Raw genomic sequence first — 27,887 nt, 5'->3', positions numbered from 1 at the left:
CGTAATTTAGGTAACTCGCTCCAATACCATTATTTGACTCACCAGGAAGGCAATAAACCTATCCCTTTATATTGAAGACTTCTCATGATTGTATTTGGGATACTACTTGTAGGTGTATAACTTTCTGTGCTTTGTCTGTAATGCAGCTACCGTAAATTGTATTCTGTGAGTTAGTGACTGGTATAAGTTACAATATAATGGCTAATATAAATATGCAAAGTACTTAATTGATTGAATGTTATTATCTATGGTGCATCAAAAATAATTTGATATGTACTGGACACATTCTTTATGACTGTTATAAAACAACGTGAACTTATACGTTTTCTTTTTGAAATCAGCTCTCTTATTCTAAAATTTCGAATGGGTGCAAAATTTTATATTGAAGAATTACATTGATTCCCATTTTAAAAGAGATTTTATGTAGAGTTGCAGATAATAAAAATATTTGAATAAATTTACCATTGTAATTTTTTTTTAATGTTATATATGAGAATAAAGCCTAATGATAAGAAAAATTAACTGACAAATAAATCTGTAATGTATAGTAATTAGAATAAATTTTAAAAACTTATTTCAAAGAATGAATTTACTTATTGTTGTATTAGTTTCTTCCATATATAGAAAGAGGACCTGTAATCAGATCTGTAATGATTCTTACTTAAAAAATAAATAAATAAAATGAAAAAAAAACCCGTTCCTAAACATTTAGGGAATAAGTGATAATTTTTCTAGATGTAGAGATACAGAGTGGTATTTTGGAATTATTTGCTGATTTACTGTGTAATTTTTGACATATCTGTACATAACATTATGTTATGTCAAACTTTTATTTCTTTTTTTAGGTATTCCAGTGTGTGTAGGGATTGCGAAAGGTTATGCAAGAGTAGCTATGTCCTTAGAAGAAGCTTCTCATTTGAAGGTTAGCTGGTTAAGTTGATTTGTAGAATTTCAGCTATAATTTACTTTAATATATAATTTAATTGACCTTTATATTCTTACCAATTTGAAATTTGCAAATATTCACTGTTGGATAATTTTCTCTTATGTTCTCATCAGATATTATTACATAGGAATAATATTTTATCTAATGTTATTTTTTTAAGTAATATTATCTTATAACTTTCCTGTTCTTTAAAATTTTGAATTTATTGTCTTTGAATACTTAAGCATTTCTTTTCCTTTCAAAAAATATTTTATTGTCAGAGCAGTGTTATTATTTATAAATTCAACTTGTAGTATAGGTTTTGCTTTGATAAATTGCCTCATAAATATTTAACTACGGTTCTATAACTAGAACTATGAAATGTCTTGAAACATTCCTTAAATTGGTAAAATTCAGAAAATGTTTCACCGTTTTTCAAAATAATTCAGTATACTAAGAGTAGTATACGCAACGCTCTTGCATTTATTTTATGAGTTTTTGGGAACGAAAACTTCAAAACAGATGATCATTGTAGGATGGTAACTTTAATAAAGTCCTTCATCAACGCAGTATTTTATTTCACCAAGGGAATATTCCTATGATAAAGCCTTTCCAAACTCACTGGAATTTTTTCTTTAACGATTTTGCATTTGAATTCGTATGTTCGTGGAGATTTTTTCTTCTTTAATTATAAATTTGACATTCAAAGTTTTTCAACTATGCTGATCATAGAAGAGTTCCCATATTTAAATGATCCTTCGAAGTATGTTATTTCAGCATCAACTATGCTGATCATAGAAAAGTTCTCATATTTAAATGATCCTTCGAAGTATGTTACTTCAGCATCAACTATGTTGATCATAGAAGAGTTCCCATATTTAAATGATCCTACGAAATATGTTGCTTCAGCATCAACTATGCTGATCATAGAAGAGTTCCCATATTTAAATGATCCTTCGAAGTATGTTACTTCAGCATCAACTATGTTGATCATAGAAGAGTTCTCATATTTAAATGATCCTTCGAAGTATGTTACTTCAGCATCAACTATGCTGATCATAGAAGAGTTCCCATATTTAAATGATCCTTCGAAGTATGTTACTTCAGCATCAACTATGCTGATCATAGAAGAGTTCTCATATTTAAATGATCCTTCGAAGTATGTTGCTTCAGCATCAACTATGCTGATCATAGAAGAGTTCCCATATTTAAATTATCCTTCGAAGTATGTTACTTCAGCATCAACTATGTTGATCATAGAAGAGTTCCCATATTTAAATGATCCTTCGAAGTATGTTACTTCAGCATCAACTATGCTGATCATAGAAGAGTTCCCATATTTAAATGATCCTTCGAAGTATGTTACTTCAGCATCAACTATGTTGATCATAGAAGAGTTCCCATATTTAAATGATCCTTCGAAGTATGTTGCTTCAGCATCAACTATGCTGATCATAGAAGAGTTCCCATATTTAAATGATCCTTCGAAGTATGTTACTTCAGCATCAACTATGCTGATCATAGAAGAGTTCCCATATTTAAATGATCCTTCGAAGTATGTTACTTCAGCATCAACTATGCTGATCATAGAAGAGTTCCCATATTTAAATGATCCTTCGAAGTATGTTACTTCAGCATCAACTATGCTGATCATAGAAGAGTTCCCATATTTAAATGATCCTTCGAAGTATGTTACTTCAGCATCAACTATGTTGATCATAGAAGAGTTCCCATATTTAAATGATCCTTCGAAGTATGTTACTTCAGCATCAACTATGTTGATCATAGAAGAGTTCCCATATTTAAATGATCCTTCGAAGTATGTTACTTCAGCATCAACTATGCTGATCATAGAAGAGTTCCCATATTTAAATGATCCTTCGAAGTATGTTACTTCAGCATCAACTATGTTGATCATAGAAGAGTTCTCATATTTAAATGATCCTTCGAAGTATGTTGCTTCAGCATCAACTATGCTGATCATAGAAGAGTTCCCATATTTAAATGATCCTTCGAAGTATGTTACTTCAGCATCAACTATGCTGATCATAGAAAAGTTCCCATATTTAAATTATCCTTCGAAGTATGTTACTTCAGCATCAACTATGTTGATCATAGAAAAGTTCCCATATTTAAATGATCCTTCGAAGTATGTTACTTCAGCATCAACTATGCTGATCATAGAAAAGTTCCCATATTTAAATGATCCTTCGAAGTATGTTACTTCAGCATCAACTATGTTGATCATAGAAGAGTTTCCATATTTAAATGATCCTTCGAAGTATGTTACTTCAGCATCAACTATGTTGATCATAGAAGAGTTTCCATATTTAAATGATTCTTCGAAGTATGTTACTTCAGCATCAACTATGCTGATCATAGAAAAGTTCCCATATTTAAATGATCCTTCGAAGTATGTTACTTCAGCATCAACTATGTTGATCATAGAAGAGTTCTCATATTTAAATGATCCTTCGAAGTATGTTGCTTCAGCATCAACTATGCTGATCATAGAAGTGTTCCCATATTTAAATGATCCTTCGAAGTATGTTACTTCAGCATCAACTATGCTGATCATAGAAAAGTTCCCATATTTAAATTATCCTTCGAAGTATGTTACTTTAGCATCAAGGACATTACTATCGATGGACTTCATAAATTCTGAAAATAAAAAAACGAAGCTAAAAGCAACCCACAATTATTTCAATATTCGTATTGCACAGTATTCCTTGCACCCCTGTCATCTATGTGTTATTAATTCCTGTTAACTGTGTGTTGAATGACTAACTGTAGAAGTCTCTATTGTTGTAAATACTATAATAACAATAGCCATGCGAAGATATAATTCGTTAAATTACAAAAAGAAGTATCTCTTCTATTCACAAGCATTTTTAATCAGACATTTAATAGCTGTTCGAAAATTAAGTCAGTTCTGATTTCGGTCCAGTATATGTCTGATTAGCAGCTTTTGAACTAAGCGTTTATACTTCCCATAATATTTGTTACTAATTTATTCTTAAAACTCGGACACCCTGTAGATAAAATTTGAATGATATGAAATGGAGAAAATATTTTCTGGCAATGAAATAGGTCAACAGATTCTGTATAAATATAGTCCCAATATTGGTAATATTCAGTTGGAATATACTATTTCATCAGTGTTGGCACATTAGTCGCATGGCTTTGCTATCGGCCCATTTTTCTCAAACTCTTACAGTTTGTTTGTAATATTCTGTATGTTATTTTGAATGATAGAGATTTCTTGAAACTTGCAGCTATTATTTTTTTTCATTGTTTACCACCATTTGTGTTATAATCATGTGGCAAAGTGGCGAATTACAGAATATATGGACCCTTATATAATCATGGAATATATGGCATAGAATATATGGCTTTTGAATAATCATGAATTTTTGAATTTTTTTTAGTTCAAATACGAGTTATACAATCTTTAATGAGTCTTGCTAAACCTTTAATCAATAATACGTTCTATTGCTTCTGAGTTGGAAATTAAAAAAATTAAAGCATCTTCAATCTTTACATAACTTTAATTAAATTAAGATAAACAGAACTTTGAGTGACTGTTTTTGTTGATTTTAATTATATATGTTGGTCAAATGCAGTAAAACAGGTTAAACTACTTAATTTTAAAAGATACTGTAAATATTTAAAAATATTAATAAATTCACATAAACTTTAAAATAATTTTTATGATAATATTCCACTAGCAAATAAAAGTGGAAACTTTTCCGCTTATTATTATTATTTTTGCTTTTCGAAATCTATCTGATTTGAAGATACTTTATAAACAATTATAATATTCATTTATGGCATCATTTTAAATTCAGACATTATATTTTCATCCTTTTCCTTTTCATTCTTCAAAACTGACAAATAGTACCAATTTGATAAGTTTATAAAGTAATGTTTTAAATTAATTTATTCTGATCAATTTCCCATTTCGTAGCTACATGAAATTTGTCCTACTTCGAATTTCGTAAATTTGAACCAAGGTCAATTAATGATTCTGGTACAACTTCTTCCAACTTCTACAGTACAACTTCTATTCAGACATTTTTGATTGCGTATATTAACTTTGGAAGAAAGAATTTTTTTCGAAAAATATGGCATTACTTCTGCAAAATATATTGTATAGATTTTCATTCAACGCATATTTTAGGCTCTACAACTTTTATAGAAATTAATTTGATTTAGTGATATTTTTAGACTGAATATATTATTGGTGAGTTATCTCAGAAAAACCGAAAAAGTGCACATCTTTTCCCTCTTGGTAGGCAATGTTATCTTGCTGAAGGTGGAGGGAGTAAGAATAATCGTATTTGCTCTCAAACTGAAGTGATTAAAAGCATAAAACCTTTGACGTGAATTATTTCAGATTTAATCCCTACACCAATTAATTAGTGATAACAAACAAACTGTTTATAAACAGTACATACATAACGCTACTGTTCATTTTCGGATTCAAAAACTCTCTGCGCTATTGCATATGTGTCAGGGGTTAGGTTATTTCGTCAGAAAATGGCTGAGAAGAAAGATGAAAGGAAGGGATATTTACATTAATCTACAGGGCAAACTCACATTATCACGGAATTAGGCGGCGTACTAACCGATCATTTTTATGCGTATTGGTATGAGCGAGGATAGAACCTGGGACCTTGTGGTTCACACCCCAGTAACATGACTACAATACAAAAGCAATTGCTCGTGTAGCGTAGCTGTTAACTGGTTTATAAGCTATTCACTACAGACTCTCCCTCCAGTGAGTCGGAGGTGAGATGAACGATACGGCTGTTGAGTGGTGATGTATTGAGTCTAATATGCCTGTATTCATTTGAGTAGCGCCAAGCGTTATGGCGAGCGTGTGTGGGTGAGTGGTTGCGGTTTTTGCGTCAAGTGAGTCTGATGACTTTGGTTTGCTATGGGTATATGGCGCCATAACAGGTGTACGAAGGTTCATCGTCCGAGGTCACCAATGTGGCGAATTGATATGAACGAAGATAGAACCTGGGACTTCGTAGTCCAGTAACATGACCACAATACAAAAGCAATTGCTCGTGTAGCATAGCTGTTAACTGGCTTATAAGCTATTCACTACAGTATCATCCTTGTCTATAATTCAAGAAAATGAAGTGGACTGTAGTTTTAAAAAAGTATATTGTGAAACTCAAGAAGGATATGAAATTATAATTTGATTAATACTAATTAAATGTTTAAAGCATTATAAAATTGTAATATTCGATCGCACCCTCACCTAATAGGAGGTAAATGCAAACAATAATTAAACAGATAATTTCGTCTCCTACTTAGTAGAGGGACATCTATATCTGGATCCAGCTGGCACGAGAACTCAGTCTGGACAGAGGTTTCCTCTTTCGCCACCCTAGGAAGCTAGTGCTGCAAATGAGCTTAAATAATCCTTTACCGAAGTACACTCGTCCAAAATTTATAGTCTCGCTATCCTGAAACGAACAGTATATAGAAATTCTGCAAATAAATTCCAAAGCCACGAATCACAATGGCATGAATGAAGGAAGCCTATTTGTCAGAATGTTTAATACATAGATAAAATACTGAATAGAGCCCTTGTGGCGTTAGCTTTATAAGCCAGTTAACAGCCTCTGGACAGGAGTTATCACTTTTGTCTAGTGGTTATGTTATGCGGCTGCGGAGCCAAGCTTCATAGGTTCAATCCTCGCTCAGACAATTGCCACATTGGTGACCCGGACATGGTGGTGGAGTATTGTGGCGCTAGCTTCATAAGCCAGTTAACAGCCTTTGGACAAGGGCGATCACTTTTGTCTAGAGGTTCTGCTACGGAGCCTAGCGTCGCAGATTCGATCCTCGCTCATGACAATCTGCCACACCCTTTATATAATTAGACGATCAGTTTAGATTGTGGAATTTATAGCGACAGTTCTATAGTTTTATACTAATAAACAATATTTATCCATTTTGTAACAGCCAGGAGAAATTCTAATAACCTACTGTACTGACATCGGTTGGAGTCCGTATTTCCCGATTGTTTCTGGTGTAGTCACCGAGCTTGGAGGACTCATTTCTCATGGTAATTATTCTTTAATTATAGCAGTTTTATTGTTAAAACTGTTTTTATTGTTTATTCGTTTAGTATTTTAAATCAAATTAGTAGTTAGTATGATATATTGTTTAAGGAAATGTACGTATTTCATGTTACAAATTTAATGTTTCGTCCTTCACTAAACATATTTATATTTTAACTTAAAACAGAAAATTTAGTTTCATTTAATAAGAATCAAACTAAATAGCAGCTCAAATAAACTTAGAGGTTTTTGAAGCAAAATTTTCTCAAATAAATTTATATTTTTAATTACTGAAGAATACAAACTCAAGATTTAAAATTTTCTTTCAGGTGCTGTTGTCAGTCGTGAATATGGCTTACCATGCGTTGTAGGTTTACAAGGAGCAACGAAAAGATTTCAGACAGGTAATATTAGTATAATGGAAATATAAGTTTGTCATATTGGTAAATTATTCTTTCGGATATTATAATAATTTTTAAAATATGGAGATTGAAGTCTCTTTTTCATAACCTTAACGTACGATAATGTTTTAGCCTTGATTGGCTTTCTTTGTTTTTGACTGGCATGTTTTCCTCAGCCGTTGCATTCTATGCCTAATGGTTATTGAATCACATAATTTACATTAAATAATGCCAATCTAAAACATTATTATGTTAAAAATACATGTTTCCAAATATATTAAGGCACTTATTAGTAAGCCGTCTTTGACAATCAGCCGGATTTCAGGAAATATTAGTTATGTTTAATTTCAACTAAATCTTTCATGCATAATTAAAAATAAAAAATAAATTCAAAAATTTTACATTTTCTTAATTACAAGTAAAATATTACGTATGATTAATCATTATCTGGTCTTTTTGTTGAATGTAGCTATACAAATAAAAAGGCACTGATATAACAAATTTTAAAATTCATATTAAAAAAATCATTCAAATTAAAGAAAACATTGCACCGAAATAAAATTGTAATTTTTTTTTCGTATTTTAAACGTGTAAAACTAGGTCTATTTAGAATAATGTTTTAAAAAGTAGGCAATTGAATAGAAAATATTAAAAATTCTGTTAATATTTAAAAAGTAAAAAATCTTTCAAAAACTTTGAAAAAAAAATAACAACCTTCACTATCCAAGAAATATGGCTATATGTCAAATTTGGTAGATCTAATCCAACAGTCTGGATGAAGATTGTTTTGAAAAATCTTTGCATTATGTATGACGCATCATGCATTTTACTCATAATTTGTCAGCTTATAAATATTAACATGTTGAAATAAAATAACGATTTTTTAAAAAGAAATTTCTTATATCCCTTCAGCATTAATAGACACTTTTCGAAGATAAAATTTTAATATGGATGGTTAATTGTATACAATAAAAAGTTAATTTCAATTTCCTTTATACTATTAAACTAGTTTATTTCAATATTTATCTAAAATCCTATTTTTTTTATTTAGTTTACTTTAGTTGACCGAATTCCTGTTTTCGAGAACTATGGTGGTTATTTTTTATGTATTTTTGGGACTCTTTATTATGAATCTTGATAAATGACCAAATAACCTCGCATCCGAGATAACAAAGTTCATATTATCCCACCATACTACTGTAATAAATTTATTGTGTGTATGACCATAAACATTCTCTTAGGAATTTGTAATATTACTTCCCTGAGCAATTAGCTCCATTGCAAAGAAGATAGTCTTTTCAAAAATTCTCAATGGACGCCGAATGGATGCTAGATCTGTGATTGTCGGGTTTAATGACAAACTTGACGAATAAAATGAAGACTCTCAAAAATACAAGAATTATGACGATATCTCTATAAGGAGCTGGAATTTGCAAATCCTTCTGAAATTTCTAAGCTCTGTCAGAGAGAGACAATTAAATTGTGCGAGTCCTAACGTAAGTCAATCGAATGAATTCTTCTTTTGGAGTATTGACCATGGTACAGATTCTCCAATAGTTTTAGTCTGACCTCTGTAAGCTATATTGCTATTATTTAAAAACTTGCGGTTACTTGATGTATTGTTTATTTCTGAAAGTGCTGTCTTCATAAAATGTATCGATAGTTTTTTTCTCTTGTGTTTTTGGTGCCAAAAAGTATAATTATCCATTTTCGAGTTTTTTTTGTCCGGATGGATTTCCATAACATTATTTATAGAATAGGATCGTTTTAACCTGTGGTGAAAGCTTTTAAGCCAAATTAATTGCTACGCTGCACAAGCAATTGCTTTTGTATCATGGTCATGTTACTGGGCTGTGAACCACAAGGTCCCAGATTCTATCCACGCATCCCAATTCGCCACATTGGTGAAATCGGACGATGAACCTTCAACCTTCGTACATCTATTGTGGCGCCATCTACCCGCAACCAAAGTCGTCAGACTCACTTGACGCAGCAACCGAAGATGCCAGACTCACTTGGCGCATCAGCTTCAGCAACCACTCACACACACACGCTCGCCATAATGCTTGGCGCTACTCAAATGGGTACAGGCGCATTAAAATTAACAGCTAATACATCACCACTCAACAGCCATATCGTTCGTGTCACCTCCGACTCACTGGAGGGAGAGTGTGTGGTGAAAGCTTATAAGCCAGTTAACTGCTACGCTGCACGAGCAATTGCTTTTGTATCAAGGTCATGTTACTGGACTGCGAACCACAAGGTCCCAGGTTCTATCCTCGCACATCACAATTCGCCACAAATCAATTCACTGATTTGTAATCGAGACTATGAGAATAAATCATCACGGCCTGCTTTTATATGTATAAATTGTATTTAGTAATGCATCTTTTTAATGAGTTTTTCTAACATTTTAAAGAAAAATGTTGTATTCATAATAGAATTCCGTGTATTTTATTGTATTAAACTTCTACAATAAATTGCTTGAATTTAATGCATTGATGATAGTGCAAGCATTCTCATTAATTCTTCCTTAATTTCAAAAATATTTTATTTATATTTCTTTCAGGTGATTATGTACTACTGGACGGGAAAAAAGGAATTTTGCAGAGATTGCCAAAACCAGAATGATAAGAAATATGACATTAAATAACTCCGAGATTTTAAGCATTTAGAGACAGTTACTGAAATATGAAAGTTTTATTTCTAATAAAAAAGATTCATGTGATGCCATTTGATTTTTCACTGTGTTTATTTTTCCTGATGTTATTGAGATTTATGTCAAATGCTGCTAAATTTTTTTTCATATTTTCAAGAGGTATTCGAAATTTGTTTTCAATATTGTATGAACATTCTGATTTTTTATTTTCTATCGTTATTTTTTTTATTTATGATTTAATGACTCATCAGTGTAGAAAAATATTTTTGCTTGTTGAATACAATAAAACCTTGCTGAATCATGATATTGTATATTATCATCATTATTATTGCCTTATCATGATACTGAAATCCTATTCAAGAACAGTAATGTGTCATATAATTTGAATATTTAATAAGTTAAACTCAACTAATATACAAAACATTAAAATTATTTCATAGTTTTGAGTTAAAATTTCACCCGCTTTTAACATATTAACTATTTTAAAAGCAATGCGAATCGGAAAATAAATTTTTTTTAATGTTTTATACCATGCTAGTTTTGATAAAAAATTAAAATATTTGAAATTTTGATATCAAAATTATCTTTGTAATTTTTTTTAATTTAAAAAAATTCTCAATGTATAAAAATATTGTAAGCTTGAATGCTGTAAGAGATTACGTGACAAATGAAACCGATTAAAGTAATTCATGTTATTGGAACAATATACAAGGTTTCGGCTTTTACAGCAATAGAAACTATTATAGATCTAGCAGAAGGGAAAATGCACGTAATCAAGAAAAAAAATATATATTTGCAATTAATTTTAATAATATCGAAAAGATATTAAAATATTCATTAAAATATAAAGAAAAGATATTCATTCAATTCAAATGAATATTAGTGCAAGATTTATTAATAAATCTTTCATTATGTAATCTAATACAATTGATTAACGTTACCTTTTTCTTAAAACAAAAGTTTATGTTTCTTAAAATTACATATGTATATGCAAATAAACAGTATATATCTATTTGAAGTAGAAAAATTAAATAAACTTTATATTTTCAGGGCATTAAATCGAAGACTATGGGGAAAAATGATTAATTTATTAAGGATCGTCTTCAAACCAGGGATTTTATCTGTGAGGGGCCTGACTTTAATCCAAGAATTGATTCTTTATTACCCGGAAAATCCCTAGAAATCGAAGTTTTAGAAGACATGATTTAGTATCTATAATACAATAATACCAAATTCACCAAGTCATGGAAACAAAATTAAACATTTGTAAAAGAAATATTTAAAAAAATAAATTATATTTCAAAAATTGAAAGTTCAGAGCTAAGTATAGAAAAGGGAAAATAGTAACATTTAAGAAATTTGACCTTTGATCTAGTCAAAAAAGAAATAAACACCTAACTACAAATGTAATAAACACGAGAAAATTTAGAAATTCTAAAGCCATGTAGAGAACTAAACATACAAGTTAAATTACTTACATCCTAAAAAGGATTTGCACAAACACTGACAGGAGAAATTGCAACTTGCCATTGGATACAAGTTTCAACTAGCACCACCTAGCACCGAATGAAGGCGTTTCGGACCTCGGGTTGTTATGAAAATCTGAATCCCTGTGATGTCCTCTACCTCCTCTTAAAGTTTTTCCCACTATTTATGGGAAACCCTGTATAATTGAACTACAACAGAAAGCTAATATCTACAATAAAGTGAACAAGCCTGTTAACGGAATATAGCTTTACTATATATATAATAATAATTTGATACTTAAAAATATGAATTCATAATAAAAAAATGGACATAAAAATTAAATTTAAATTTAATAAAAGGTGGTTACCAAAGGCGACTAGTATATAATAATGTGTACAAATAATAAAGGAAAATATGTGTTTCTAAGAGTATTTCTACTCGCTGGCTCTGTACTTATATTTCACTTAGATCTACCAAATTTGTTACAAATAATATTTGGAGAGTGGGAAATGTGAGATTCAAAGTGTTTCCTATTAGAAATTTTAGTTAATTAAATTAGACTGAGATTTTGCCGTTTTTCTACTACTTTAACTTCCGATAATATTATCGCACAATATTAACTTTAAGAACATCCTAAAATTAAAAATTTTAATATACCATATTGATTTACCAGCAATTAAAAATTTTTGGAGAGCTTAAAATGTATTTTTAAAATGTGCTTAAATGTATTTTTTGCATAATTTTTAACAATGTGTTTTATTGCTGTAATAAAATTATAAAATTTAAGACTTTTCATTGTTAATTCTTATTTTTATTTTATAAATAAAAATTAATTATGGGATCGAAGGATTTCTGGAAATACCGATAAATCCGTTAATTTAAGCATCTATATTTATAAAACCCTAATGTGAATGGCACCGAAATAGCTTTGTTTATTTACTTTACAATGGCCGCAATAAAATGTGAAGAAACCATCATACGAGTGTTTAAATGACTTCATTAAAAATTTTTATAGCTGCATTTTAATCACTAGTTTACTTAGCTAATTGATGGAGCTGCAGAATATTATTAGAAACCAGCTGATTGATTAAAAAAAGACTGCAAATAACTGATACTAGTAGTTCATTAAATGTTTAAATTCTCTTTTAGAAAGTACCTAGAATTTTACAGTTTATGATAAAAAGAAAATCCCGATTAAAAACGTATTTAGTAGTTACAAATATTAATTTTTCCTCTCTCTTAATATGTATGATTTTAAACATACAGCACAGGCCGGGATAGCCTGGTTGGTAGAAAGTTGGATTCCCGTTCCTTAGTTCCCCGCTTGCTTGGTGGCTGACGCGCGTATAAATCTATCTTGGTCGCTAAGTCCTCCATGTCGAGAGTAATACCACTGGGGGTACTGGATCAGGGGTGATCGTTCTCTGATTCAGATCTAAATTACGATCTGTGGATGCGTGAATGAAGTCCGCCGCGTAAAAAGGGTTATGAAATGTGTGTAGCTAAGTCTTCTCTTGGCCCTAGATGGCGCTACTATAAAAAAGCAAGAGACGCTCCCCCACCGGCTTAAAATCGTTGTCTTCGTAACAGCGGGCTTGTCCATGGCAAGTGCCATAAGAAACAACAAACACACAGCATTTATCGTAGAATTTGATTTGTAATGTAATCAATATAAAGTGTACAAAAGAGACATTGGTTATTTTCAAACTTAACTAATTAAATTAGCATAAGAGCAAAATGGTCGCAAAATTTCCCAGTTACTCGATGCCAAAATACACGTTGGAATTTTCACGCCCGATAATGATACAAGCCAAGAGGATAGTATTATTTCCGCCCGATATTAAAGAATACGTTATGTTTTTATATTATAAATTCTATACTTTAGTTTTCACAGTACAAACAAACATAAAATAAATATTTTCCAGTTGAAATGAAACAACCGTATGAAAAGGTCACAATAATAAAATTTTATTTGTAAAAAAAAAAGAACACATTTCTGGAAGAAAGCTCAAAGCGATTTCTAGAATTCAGTGCATATAAATAAGTGCATACTGAGCCATTAAAGTTTTGAGGTGATTGAATCTTTTTTATAAGATTCTCCCGTTAAAACAGCAAACTATTCGAAGCTGCCAAATTTTTCAAAGAAAAATTGTTCCAATTTTTTAAAAATGTTTCATCTGTCTTCGTCAATATCTGGTACATCTAGTTGACACTCCTTTTCCCAGTTACCGGGTATCAACCACTGAAAGCTTTCAATGAAGTGTTCTACGGGACAAAATTCAGAGCAGCCATCCAGAAAAAGAACACGGGGTTCTCCCATGTAGGCGAGAGGATCCGTGGAATTCATGTAGAGAAGACGCACAGCCATCGAGTAATCGGCCATCTCATGAAGTTCAAACAGTAGTGTTGCACAGTATGGAGGTCGTTCCATATTCGTAAAATTCAGTGCTAGCAGAACTGCGGCGACATTAACATCGTGCTATAAAATATTTTTTGTTTTATTTAGATTAAATAAATTTATCATACATTTCATGAATAACAGTTTATGTAAAGTTAATACAATATATAACGTTTTAATAAACAGTGGCAAGGGTGAAACTCAGTTTGAAATATGATTAAATTTGAAATTATAAAGGAAAAAAGGTTGCTTCCATGCTTTTAGGGTATCGTGAAAGTATGGTCAGCAAAACTTTTCTTGCTAATATTTTAAGCAAAAATAGTTCTCGTGTATCTTTAAAAAGGAGAACGAATGTAATTAATCTAACTGAAATATATTTCAAGCTGATGATATTCAGACGTTGAATATTTTAAAAACTTTCCTGAAAAACTATAAAATTTCCTGAAAATATTGCTTACTTTATCCTTGACTAATGCTACAAAGAACTATATTATTTTTTTTAATTCATAATGTGGAGATAGAGAAAAGTGTTGACGCGGCCCAGAAAGAAAGTTGATGAAATCCCAATAAAAAAAATAAAATATTTGAATTTTCAAAAAGCAAATGAGACAATAAAACTTCAAGCACATGATTCTGTCTCCATTACATTTATGATAAAAATTTAAGATAGGAACTCCAAGGTAAAATGTTAACATCTAGTCTTATTTAGTAGTATGCTCGCCTTTTAACACGCAGTCATAGCAATCTAAAGATATTAGTTTATTAATATGAGAGATTTTCTGTGTTTTAAACAAAGTTGAAATATTATTATTTAATGTATTCTTTCAAGTTTATCAAATCTCGTAATTGCTAAAGAATGATAACCTAGGGAAACGAAGCAAGAACACTAAATGGTATTTTCAATTAAAATGGTAGTTAAATGATATTTTATGTTTGAATATCAAAAAGAAGAAATAGTAGGAGAGTTAAGGCTAGTTAATACGAAATTTGGAAAAATATTAAATATTTTCCACTTACACAACTGCTTATTTTTATAGTACAACTTTTAATTCCTCATATGCAAAAAAGAAACAATCGGAAGTTTTAATGATTTAGCATATTATATGTTTTTTCAAAACATATAATGATTAATTTATATAAAACATATAATGATAACATATAATAACAAAACACATGTTACAACTTACGCCGTTCCTGGTATTAACGCCGTAATCATATTGGCGAAGGAAAGTGAAATTCAAAGAGTTGTTAAAGTGAGAAGGTTAACTATGCAAATCGAAACTCGAGGAAAAAGCGTGTTGGAATATTTGCAGCTTACCCAAAATTTTGTTATAACCTCCCCCCATCGCATGGTTTCGGACATTTACATTGATTTATAAATTGATATTGCACTTATTAAAAATAAAATGCATTTAAAATAATTGACAAAATAAATACGTAAAACCTCTTTTATGAGATTAAATCAAAATTTACGAATATCTTTTTTCACTTACGAACTACAACAGAGCATACTGACACTATTTCTTACTACCAATAATGCAAGATACTAATACTGTTGACTTTTCAAAATGCAGAAATTAACTATAAATTTTGATTTAAAAAAATAATTGATATTTCTTTGCATAAACTTTAGAGCAACTTATTAAACAAAAACTTTAAATACTATCTTAACATTAAAAAGAATTACCTTTTCAACCATACTAATTTCAGTTTTAGGCAATTTATACTTAAATTTTTAAAATTTTTCAGCTATATATATAATTAGTAATTTTAAATCAGTTTCATTAGTTACAAAATTCAAACCAATTACAGTGACTTCCTTTTTCAGTACATTGCGTTGTAAATCACAAGGTTTTAATATCTGTCCGTCAACTTGAACTCATCGAATTCAAAGATTTTATTTCACCGGATATTTATTCATTTAGAGTAAAAATATTGCAGCATTGAAAAGAAGCAGTCGACTTTCCATGGCTGAATGGTCATGGCACTGGTCTCGTAATAAAGAGATCGTGAGTTCGAATGCCGCTAGAGACAATACGATTCCCGATTAGTGTAAATATTTATTTAATTCCTTAATTTATGTTTTCCTTTATTTCGTGTTTCAGAAGATTCTGGACCTTTCTTTAGTTTATCAGATAAGTGCTCTGGACTTTTCTTACTGTCTCCAGAAACTGTCACTTTCCCTGCTGGTATAAAAGCAGATCTCTCAGTCATGGTGTTCAGAGTTGAGTTAATAAATTAGTTTAGCTTTTACTTCCTGTGTGTCATTGAGTTCATAAAGTGCCTACGTAACAATATTTTTTATTTCTAAAATTTTAAAATAAAAAATAGCATATGGTAGTATCTAAAAACAAATACTTAATACAAGCAACAACTTATTTTAAAAAAGCATCTCTACGCCTAATAAATAAGACTGTGTATTTGTGTTGGCGAATTAAATTTCAAAACTATTTTCTTCATAAATTTTGGAAGGTGGAAATATACCACTTGTAAAAAATTTTCGGAAATTTTAATTAGAAATTTAATTAACTGAAAATCAACACAACAGTTTGGCGTTTTCTCACCATAAATGACGAAAATATAGTTACTCAAACTAATTTTTACATTATTTAAAAAAATCAAAAAATATTTTTATAGATATTTATTTAACTATCTTGTTTATTTTTTCCTGATTTTTAGTGATAACTTATTAAGAAAGTAAATAATGACAAGAATTGAAGACTTTTTTTTGCATAATTTTTACGCAATAGATTTCATAGTTAAACTGAAATTCAAACCCAGTTTCATTGCTTTATCAAATATTTCATCACGTCATTTTCTTCCATTTTTGAAAGCTAAAGAAGTAAGATTCTGCTTAATAACTGCATAGTTTATGAAATGAATATATAAAAAAATGAGTTACAATACCTCGGAGCATAGAGAATAGATTATCTAGAGAGTTAAGTTCTTAATAGTATAATGATGCCACTGAACTTGATTAAATTAGGATGGTTCATATACACAATAAATAAATAGGTGTAGGACTTTGGAAATAGCTAAGTTTCGTTGTTATAATTTGATGCTCAGAAATATATTCGTGGGAGAATCATGAATAATGAATAATATATAAGTTTTTACTGAAAGTAACCATATCCGATATTCATGGCGAAAGAGCTGGTCGCCAAAGGCTACATGTAGTAAATGAATGAATGAAGATGAGATTTACGATGGACAGGGATGGTTTTGAAGTACAGAAACTTGTGGTAATCGTATGATTTAAAATTGTGGATAATGGAAACGTAATAATTTGCATATATAAAAACGATAACCATAAAACGAGCTTTAAATGTGTAAATAGAAAGTTTGAATTCAAAATGAATACTGAGATTTATACGAATCAATAAGTGGATGTTGAAATACAGGTTTGCTTCATTTTCAGAAAAAGCATAATTAATGTTTCTTTCCAGTTAGCCTTCACTTTAATGATTGAACTTTAAAAAAATGTTTTATAAATTAGCTACGGGACTTCGCTTCCTGCTCGCTTTATTTGCCAACCTCAACGTTGTCCTTTAATCATGCATGTCCTGAGATTAGTGGAACTTCCTAAGCGGTGAATTTCCTCAAATGTAAATGGAAACAAACTGTTTTAAAAATGCCATGAACAAAAAACTTAATTCCAAATAAAATTAAGAAATCTTTTAGTATTAGTTAAAATTCAGAAGAAATTGCAGCAGAATTTTAACCTTTTCAACAGGAATGAAGAATAAATACCTGAAATTAAAAAAAAAATTAAACAAATTAAATAAAAACTTTCTTAAAATCGTTAAGTTTTCCTTTGCATTTTTTCTTTTTTCGATATTGCTGGACCCCCATTACTATTTAAAAAACAATGCAGGGTTAACACGTGTATTGCTATGTATTCAGGCGATTATTAGTCGAGAGACGAAAAATTTCCGTAACACGAACACGGTAAACTAACCTTCTTGTGTATAGCCGACCACCCCAACATGACTGAACGAGGCAATATCGACAATGGTAAACTATCCTGGAAGATATTCATTAGCGTTGCCACAAATGGTGTGTCTAAATGTAGAATTAACAAATAACATTGTTTTAAATCGTTTGCTGTTAATTTGGTGTTAATTAAAGCTTTACTTTTCCTTTTTTGCCATCATACATTCTTCAATTGCAATAAAAATACTTATTACGACGTAATAAAAATTTTCATTGAATATTTCGAACAATTCTGACAAACAAATCTCAAAAGTCATCAGTCAGGTGACTGACTCGCTTTCTCCCAATCACAAAGCGAATGAATCACAATGTTTACATTACATTTGTTTATATAAAAAATGAAAGTGACAAGTATCAAGCAGTTTAAGGGCGAATGCATCCAGATCATGACGTTTATGTGTTTTATAATTGTAATCTTATGTTTGATGTGATATGTTTTGCAAAATCGAATGTTTGCGCTTATGAGGAGATAATGTCAGATATATAAGATAATTACAAATGAATTTAATTTTTAAATAAAAATATATAAAATCTATATTTCAAAAAATTAAATAATTCTGCAGTTATAAATTATAAATAACATAATCAAATTAAGTTGAATAACTTTTAATTTCGACAAGACTATGTTACAGTGCCGAAACTGAACTTCTCTGGAGACATTAAACGCATTAACCATTTAGTAGTGCCATGAAGATATTTGTCAACTTTCATAATGTTTGGCTAAACTTAAACGGAACTGGAGAAAATTTCATATGGTATGATAAAATTTAATCTTTTAATTTAGGCCTAATTTTTTACTTACTGTAGAACTTACTACAACTTTCAAATGCGGAGAATTCTTATCTATTTTGTTTTTTAGATTTTCAGCTACCGTTTCCAGGAAAGGCCCTGTAAAAAAAAAGGAAAAGAACAATCATAAATCATTTTTAAAAACAAAATGTAATGTTGTTATGTTTTTTTTTGGGGGGGGGGAGAAGGGGGGGGGGAGTAATAAGACGAAGGGAAATATTTTATTTCTAAAATGTCAATCGTTTGCAGTTGTTCGGATAGAAATAAAACTAATAATTTAATATATTTATGTATTTACCGTATGTAATTGGTGATTAAATTAATGGTAATTAAAATTAGTTACGAAAGAATATTAGTGTGCAATGTGTGGCGAGTAATCATTGTAATCTTATGTATAATCTTATGGCAAGCGATTAATTCGTAAATGCCGAATCTTCTGTAATATGTTTGTTGACTGAACAGAGGAAGATTCTAAAGAGTGTCTGAAAATTAACTCAAGATTTGAATTTGCCCTCAGTCAGGCAGTAAAGTGCTGACAACCCTATTAAAAACCATTTGACAGATGATAATTTAGGGATAGTAAAAATGGAGCGTTACAATGGCTGTATTTCATTGAGGCAGTGGGGGATTTACTCCTTTAATGCACGCATGCTTGTGGTCTTGCTGGCATGGACCTTTGATTTCAAATAACTCCGTAAAAAGAAATTCAATGGTGTTAAATCACACGATATAGGGAGCCAATTCTCAAATTTTCGAACTATGGCCACCAGACTTTCATTAGTTTTGAAATATTGTTTTTCGGTAAGTTTCATCTAAGTGAATTTTTTTTTTTAAAATGAAAGGAATGGTTAATTTAAATGTTTGTAAAATTATTAAGGTAGTGTATTTGCTTCTTTAATTTTTTTAAAATTTATTTTCGAGTAGCCTTTGTACATAGTATAAATGGGCAACATTGAACATTGTCTATAAATTTAGCTTTGCAGCATAGAACATAAATGCGGATAAAGAAGGCACCTATTCAGTAAACAAATTATTATATTTGATGTCCCTTGAATCAATCCTTTTTACAATGAAAAGAAAACTGATTTTACACTTTTACGCTTTTTTTAATTGCAACACTGGCTGACATTGCAGTGTTGAACAAATTTTGCTTTAATGGCAGCTTAATTCTAAAATTCTTTTTCAAGTTGTGCAGCAATCAAGACTTAATTAGAATAGTATTCTTATTGTTTAATTTGATATATCGATTTTAATCAGTCATTAGTATGACTGATTAATAGTTAAATTGGAAATATTCTTTTCTGAGATATATACAAGATTGCATTGATCTCTTACATTTTAAATTTCTTTCTGATTCATATTTCATTGAAGACAAAGAATTTTCTCTTTCCATTGGTCTGGATGTTATCGGTAATTTGTATGTGCTATGTCTACTTTTTTTAATCAAAGATGTTCAACGACAGCGCAATCGTATTGACAGTGATATGAGCAATGGTTATTCTTATTACTTAACTAGCCGCCTTTGGCGACCAGCCGGTTCGCCAATCTTAATGCTCGTTAAAATTTTAATAATTAAATATTTTATGTAATTCCTACTTTAATAGCTTCTTCATTAAAATATTTTAAAACTTCAAATTTCAATTCACTCATAATATTATAAAGGCCTTCAGTCATAACGTAATCCCGTAAGGCCTCCCGTAGAATTTATGCTTTAAATTAAAGTGGAAATGATTAATCTCCAATTAATCTAATAATATTTTTTACTGAAACAAAGCATTTTTTTGTAATATGATTAATGAAAACAGAGTCACTGAGCGTTTAAACCTTATGGGCACTAAAGAATATCTTTCTTAATTTATGTAATATCTCAAGAATTTGTCAACAAAATTTTTTCAGATTCATCATGAGCAGGTCTTTTAATTAACAATGTTTAATTTTAAATGCATCAAACACTAAGAAAATAAACAGAATCGTTTGAAATAATCGGTCGGAAACAGGTTAAAATAAACTACTTAAAAAGCGATATACTTAAAACTATAATCATATATAAAAAATATATAACTAACATAAATAAAATTTAATTACAAAAGCATACAATTAACCTAAAAATAATTTAAATCCAGTCCGCATCCGTTGATAATAGTTGTCAACAATCAGAACACAATGCGTATGCGTGAATTTTCAACGCGCAATTTTTTTTTTTTACTTCCACAATTGTCTTGAAAATTACAGGGTTCGCCTTCAGATTATTTTTTTTTTGAACTTCAAGCAAGTTCAGTGAATTGCACCTTTTTTTTAACTTGTTCTTTTTATATTATTATTGGTGGTGAGAAAGAAGCACTAAAACAACTCACCGGCACGCAATCTGAGTTGAATGGGCGAACTGTAGAAAGCCTTGAAAACCAACATAGCTATATATTGTATTTCATTCCAATAGTAGTTTGCCCATTCTGGAATGATGAGATTGTAGTACTTCTGGAATGGAATTTTAAATAAAATGATTTAATCAAAAATTTATTACTTTAATTTTAATATTCAGAAGAATCTATGCAAAAATAATTGCGATTCAAATTTTATTTGGCTTTGAGATCTGTTGAATTTAGATTATTTAAATGTTTCTTAATTAAAATATCCATTAATGGATTTAGGCCAAAATATTCGGATTAAGAGACTATAGGACATTTAAAATTTCTATTTTTAGATATTTATTTAAGAGCTTTGAGCATATTTAAATTATTTGATTTTTTGTATCCATTATATTAGTTTAGAAGATATAATCAAATGTAAACGTATATTTAGAAATTTGGTTAGCGATATCATTATTTATTTATTTATTTATATATTCTGTATTATTATTTTAAATGATTTTGTCTTAAATGAAATGTCTGTTCTATTTCTTACCTATTTTCGCCATCATTACCGAATAATAATATTGTCACGTAGATGAAGTGAATGTAGTAAGTCCAATAGAAATGAACACACTCAAGATCAACTAAAGAGTTTAATAATAATCTAACCGATTGTGAAACTACTTATACAGTTCAAGAACCTTCTAGAATTTGAAGGAAAAGAAGTCCCGCAGAAAATTAGGAAATTACATAAATAACATATTAGAATAATTAACATAAATTTGCATAAGTCTGACATAAAGTAAATTGAAATTAAAAATCAATTTTTGGCAGTCCGCCTCGCTGTATTTGAACCCGCAACCTTCCGGTCCGCGATGAATGCGTCGTTCAGCCGAATGAGCCATCGACGCTTGGTCGGAAGGAGCAATTTTCGCAGCAATATCTTTCTTTCATCATTCCGTATAACTTGTGACCACTGATTATCTGTCCAATTAATGTGCTCATTTGCCCACTGTAATCTTTTTATACACTGCTAAAAATTGAGATGAAGATTTCGTCGTTGAATTCTACCTCTTAGTACAACATCTAATAATCTTCTCCTGATTGTTCTTGAGCTAACATAAGTGCTAGCATCATTCAATTGACTTCTGGTAGCCCTTGATGATATTCTTCTATCTTGGAGACATTGTCTTTTTATTTTTCTGTCATGAAAAGATGTGGTGCACCTTTATCAGCCATTTCCTGCTTTGTTTTTTTTTTATTGAATTTGTCTCCTGGTATCGTAAGCAAAACTATCGGACTCGAGATGTAGTCACTGAATCATCCACCTGTTTTGCAATTTCAGCATAGGAAAACCCCATTTTTATAATACAATAATCTTAGTTCTCTTTCTAGGTGTCCAATCTATTCTTTTATTTGATGTCATTGCTTCTTGACTAAATATTAGAAATATTTCCAAAATTACAACTATATATCAAAAAGTTTAACAAAATTTCTAACTTGCAATTTGATTGCATAAAAAAACAATCTACCACAGAAAAAAGCACAATAATGACTTTTTCCAACTTTAAACATGATGTCATATTCTGCTAGTAGTTATTAATCTTTGGTTGCTTCCCAGAACAAGAACAGTGATTTTTCAGGAAAGTTAGAAATTATAGTCCACTTCATCACGGTGTTTGTCATTTTTGTTATTCAGATTAATCCAAGAATAAATTTTTATGTTGGAAATATTTGAATTTTGCTTTTTGTATTGAAATGAGCATTAAATTATTTTTTAAATGATATGTAAGAGTTTGAATTTTGTGAAATGGAACATTTTCTATAAGCATACAAAGTTAGAAAAAATTTGTTAGACTTTCAAAAGTGTTCACAATTTTGGCCACCATTGTATACTTTTGGAATTATATCTATCTGCTTGAAACTATCTCTCTGTGAGCATAATTAATTCAAAACGCTTTAACATAGATGGATGAACTTTGGTATATGGACCGAAATGAAATTTGTAGATTTCTATAAAATATTGAATGAAATCCAGTCAGAGAATGTGTGTCTGTCCTCTACCAATTAACACGATAGCAAGAAAATAAAAGAGCTGGATTGATAAACTTTGGTGCAAAGATTCATCATTCTAAAATGTAGATCCATATTAAATTTTGAAGCAAATCCATTCATGTGGTTGAACATTTGCCGGTATGTACTTTCACCAGCATGTAAATGCGACGATTCAAAAATTCAATGAATTTAATTGATGAAATTTTGTATGTTATCTTGTGATTACAATTATAATTCTGCGTCACATTTCGGTTTCAATCGTGTGGAAAAAATGTGTCGAAAATGCCTTTTTTTTGGTTTCTGTGTCAGTGATTAATCGCTATTGGCCACATGATAGATTTTGTGATATTCACACAAAAGATCGATCTTTCATAATTATTGTTCTCCAATGGTATGCAGTTAATATATAAATATCACTTTTCACAACTTATTTCGAAGCAAATAATTCCCATATGTGGAAATAATAATTCAGTATTGTGGGGTTAAAGGCCTGGCCCCAAGACCAGAATTTTATGCTGGATGGGTCAAGTAATAACACCTTTATTTGAAAGCATGCTTGAAAATTTTGGAGAAACCACTCTTGCTGCTTAAAATATAAAATTCATCTTATAAATATGAGATGCTTCAAGTAAACTTATACAAACACAATATAGATAATCATGCAAATAACAAAATTACATGTCATGGCTTGTTACTAGTGCATGATGCCGTATAGCTTTTAAGAAAACCGAAAATAATATCTTCCCCTCTACTAATTGTCTATGTACTTACCCGAGTACGTAGACAATATAACGTTTTGTTTTCTTTTTTAATTTCATAAATTCGAATTCCCTGAAAGTATTGCAGGGATTAAGACTGAACAAACTCTCAAAGATCCTAGTATAATCCGCAAGTCTGAGTAAAGTTCCCTACCCATCTTCCCAACTTGTAGTGGTTACTTGTAAAGACTCAATTTTAATAAAAAAAAATACCAAGTATGGTCATTTTTATCCACTGGATTTGGACCAAATTTCAATATAAATTTACAATTTTGATTTGTAAACTGAATATCAGATTTCATTCATCTAGATTCAGATTTCCTCATGCCTGATATACACGTAAATTTACATAATTAAAGACACTTAATCCGTTGACGTATTTGGTATACAATTTTATGTACGTTCGCATTTTGAATGATAAAACTGTAAATGCCGCTAGCTTTTACGTTAGATTCAAAACAAAGTAGAAAACAGACCACACAACATCATTGCATTATTCCTTCGTTTTAAATAAGAAAAAATCACTCCAATGTATAGAATCTAAAAAAATTAATTCATTTTTAGAGTTTTAAAACTTTCTTTCAAAAATTTACCATGACTCCCATTTTTTTTTTTACCAAGCATTTATTGGTTAAACCATTAATATGAATACTATTCATCAAAAGATCCAGGACAGAACTGTAATGATTTTAAATTTTTCGATCCTTTGATGAAATAAAGGTTCACTCACACTTCCATCCTTTTCTCTCACTTAAATCACACCTTCATTTCGCATTCTATGCCCCCATCCCTACTACATCGTTTTCGTTTATGCTTCAAATTGATATTATTTTAGATTACAGCTTCCCATTAACATCTCTGCCGGCGTCCTGGCATAGGGGTAGCGCGTCTTCTCCGTGATTTGGGCTTCCCGGGTTCGAGGCCCGATTTGGGCATGGTTGTTCTTCCGTTGTTCTATGTGTGAATGTGCCCTTCTGTAAAAAGGGGTTGTGCAAGCGAATGAGTGATGCGTGAGTAGCTAAGTCGTACTCTTGACCCCAGTTGGCGCTACTATAAAAACAAGAAACTCTCCCCCACAGGCTTAAATCGGCTGTCTTCGAACAGTGGGCATGTCCGTGGCAAGTGCCATAAGAAAAAACAACAACACATTAACATTTCTTCAATAAATCAAGCAACAGTTGGAAAATTCTCAATTTATCCTCAACTTTCGGCTGACTTAGTTTGGGAAGGCGATAATACTTTTTCTGAAGATCACATTTTTCTTTCAGACTCAATAGACGATCCGACTGATCGTTACATCCGTGTTCACTATAAGCGATGATGAGTGCATCAAATTTGTTTTTTATAGTTCTTACAAGTTTCATTTATGGTGTTATCATGCACAAAAATGGACACTGACGAGGTATTTCGTCCAGAATTTAATAGAAATCTAATAGATTTGATTCTAAAACGATATAAAAATCCTATTCTTCTACTCAATTAATTTTTGAGTAGTCATAGAAAGACAGATGAATGGATGGACAAAGACAGATAGCCATAACTCTAAACTTGCTTCTCGGATTCAGGAATATCTAAAACATGGAGATTCGTCAGTCTCCACTTCGAATAGTTTAAACGATTGAAATATTATCTCTGTATACTTTGTATAGTTAAAAAAGCCACATTCTTTCTAAAACTTATTATTGTATTATAATGAATTTAAAACCAAACACGTCTAATTATTTCTCAACTGGTGAATTTCTTATCCATTTTTTGATTGTATCCATACATTGCTTATTCAAACTAGGTAAACTGTCCCTCATAAGTGCTAATTTATTTTGTTGGTTAACCAACAGTTGCAAGACAATTGGAAACTAGCAATCTCACCACATAAATACTATGGTAGACGGATAAACTTCATAATAGTTAGTGGAAGCTAACATTAAAATCTTATTTTATGAAAGTAAACTTTATCATCTCTAAGGAACTTTTCCTTTTTAACCCAATTCCGGCAAACAAGTGGTTTCTTCTAATGTATTTTCTTGATCTGTAAATTCCATTTTTTTGTTACTGAACAGCTATACAGCTATTCAAACTAGGGATTGCAATACCGGTATACCGAGTATTGGTATTTTGAGCCATTTGTACAACTTTGTAATACCAGTATTCACAAGTTTAAATACCGTTTTTTCGGTATTTACTAGAAATTTTTAAAATTGTGTCCACTATATGTTCAGGAATCGCCTACAAAGCAAAATAGTATACGTTTTCGTTTTTATGTTTCCCTAACAGGCGAAATTAATTAGACTGTGAATACAAAGTTGCATAGTACAATCAAGATAATGGTAGTGAATCATCCAAGGAGGTGGGTCAAAACTATCCTATTACAGCTCCGAGCGATACTGCACACGCTCAGGATTCGTAGTCTGATATTCGTATCTGTGAAAACAAGGTTGTAGTTGTGTAGAAAGTGCGTAATATTTCGATATTTTTCAAGTTGGTGAGTTTGTTATTCACATTGTATTTGAAAATACCTTTAAAGAACATAAAAAATCAGCTGATAATACTTCGGTTTGGTTTCATTATTTATATGATGAAAAGAATATGATGGCACAAGGTAAAAAATGTTCAAAAGTTGTTAAAGTGAACGGAGGAACTACAAGCGGACTTCATACACATTTAAAAACGAAACACGATACAAATTTGTTAAAGATGAAAGAACTTAATTGCGATGAAGATACAAATTAAAGCACAGTTTCTAAGCCCAAGCCATCAGGGATTTTAGATTATTTTGAAAAAAAAAAGTAAGTTTGGATGAAATTATAAGTAAAATGACAGCATTAGATGGTTTGCCATTTCGAGTGTTTTACACTTTCACTGTATTAAGAAAATCGCTATCCGCCAGAGGTTTCAAAAAATCTACCAACATCGATTAACACTATAAGAAGAGCTGTTATAAACTACAGTAACGGTGTTCGCAATTCTTTGAAACACGAGTTAATACAATTAAAAGTAAATGGTGAAAAATGTAATCTTACATTTGATGAATGGACAAGTGTTAGAAATAGACGCTATTTAAATATAAATATTCATTCAGAGAAAAAAAAATTGAGAATACAGGACTTACACTCTCGAATAAAACTGGCCAATAAAAGAAAGAAACACTTGTGTTTTCTTTCTTTTACTAAAATTTCTACTACCGGTATTAAAACCGGTATCCCGGTATTAAGATCTAAAAAATACCGAATACCGGTATTGAACTTTTGGTCCGATATTGCAATCACTAATTCAAACGTAATAAATGAGAAAAATTATTACATGTTCAATAGGATTGAGATCCGCAAACCTCGAGGGCTAGTCCATACGTCGAATATCCTCTTCCTCAAGAAAATCATCAACGCTCTGGTCTCTGTGTGGACGCGCGTTATTGTCCATAAACATGGAGTCTGGGCCAAAAGCACCCCGAAACAATCTCACATAGGCTTCAAGGAACTCATCCCTATAGTGATGTGCACTGACAGTACCCGCATCGAAGACGTGCAGTGGTGTACAACTGCCCAACATTATGCCACCCCAGACAAGGATTCCCCTGCCACCATATCTGTCGAATTCTTTTACGTAGGAGGGATGATAGCGAGCTCCTCGCTCTCTTTAGATGAAGATTCGACTAGTGTCACTCTGTATAGTAAATCTCGACTCATCACTGAAAAGAACACACCCCAATTCTTGCTGTGCCCAAGATTGATGTGTTCGCACCACAACAACCGGGCTTTTCTGTTGGATGCAGTCAAAGGGTCGCACTCAACTGGTCACTGAGCATAAAGGACCTTCTCTGCTAGACATATGTATACTGTTTGTCTAGAAATTCTTATTCCAGGCGCAGCAGCAAGGTCCCGAATAAGTTGAGGAGCCGTTGTCAGTCAATGCCATCTTGCGCTTAATGCCAAATAACAATCCTGTGCAGGCGTCGTTGCTTTGTGACGGCCTTGACCGGCCTTCCTAGTTACAGTACCACTTGTTTCGAATTGATTCCAC

General features: G+C 31.0%; 2 protein-coding genes across 2 annotated transcripts in view; one reads left to right on the top strand and one right to left on the bottom strand.

Annotated features, from left to right (window-relative positions):
- LOC129968249 (putative phosphoenolpyruvate synthase) overlaps window positions 1-7,081 on the top strand; it is a 61,632-nt gene extending 54,551 nt beyond the window's left edge. Inside the window, exons 37-39 of the mRNA XM_056082104.1 lie at window positions 846-922; window positions 6,908-7,010; window positions 7,074-7,081. Coding sequence (XP_055938079.1) covers window positions 846-922; window positions 6,908-7,010; window positions 7,074-7,081 — 188 coding nt within the window. The remainder of the gene's footprint in view (window positions 1-845; window positions 923-6,907; window positions 7,011-7,073) is intronic.
- Window positions 7,082-13,705: 6,624 nt separating this feature from the next.
- Window positions 13,706-27,887, bottom strand: part of LOC129968248 (testicular acid phosphatase homolog) — a 28,625-nt gene continuing 14,443 nt past the window's right edge. Inside the window, exons 5-7 of the mRNA XM_056082103.1 lie at window positions 21,067-21,187; window positions 18,726-18,811; window positions 13,706-14,011 (exon numbers count right to left, since the gene is read on the bottom strand). Of these exons, the coding sequence (XP_055938078.1) occupies window positions 13,706-14,011; window positions 18,726-18,811; window positions 21,067-21,187 (513 nt within the window). The remainder of the gene's footprint in view (window positions 14,012-18,725; window positions 18,812-21,066; window positions 21,188-27,887) is intronic.

The sequence above is a fragment of the Argiope bruennichi genome, chromosome 5 (assembly GCF_947563725.1).
Source record: "Argiope bruennichi chromosome 5, qqArgBrue1.1, whole genome shotgun sequence".
NCBI classification, from domain to species: Eukaryota; Metazoa; Arthropoda; class Arachnida; order Araneae; family Araneidae; genus Argiope; species Argiope bruennichi.
The sequence above is the reverse complement of the archived record's forward strand: the minus strand, read 5'-3'. Positions and strand labels throughout refer to the sequence as shown.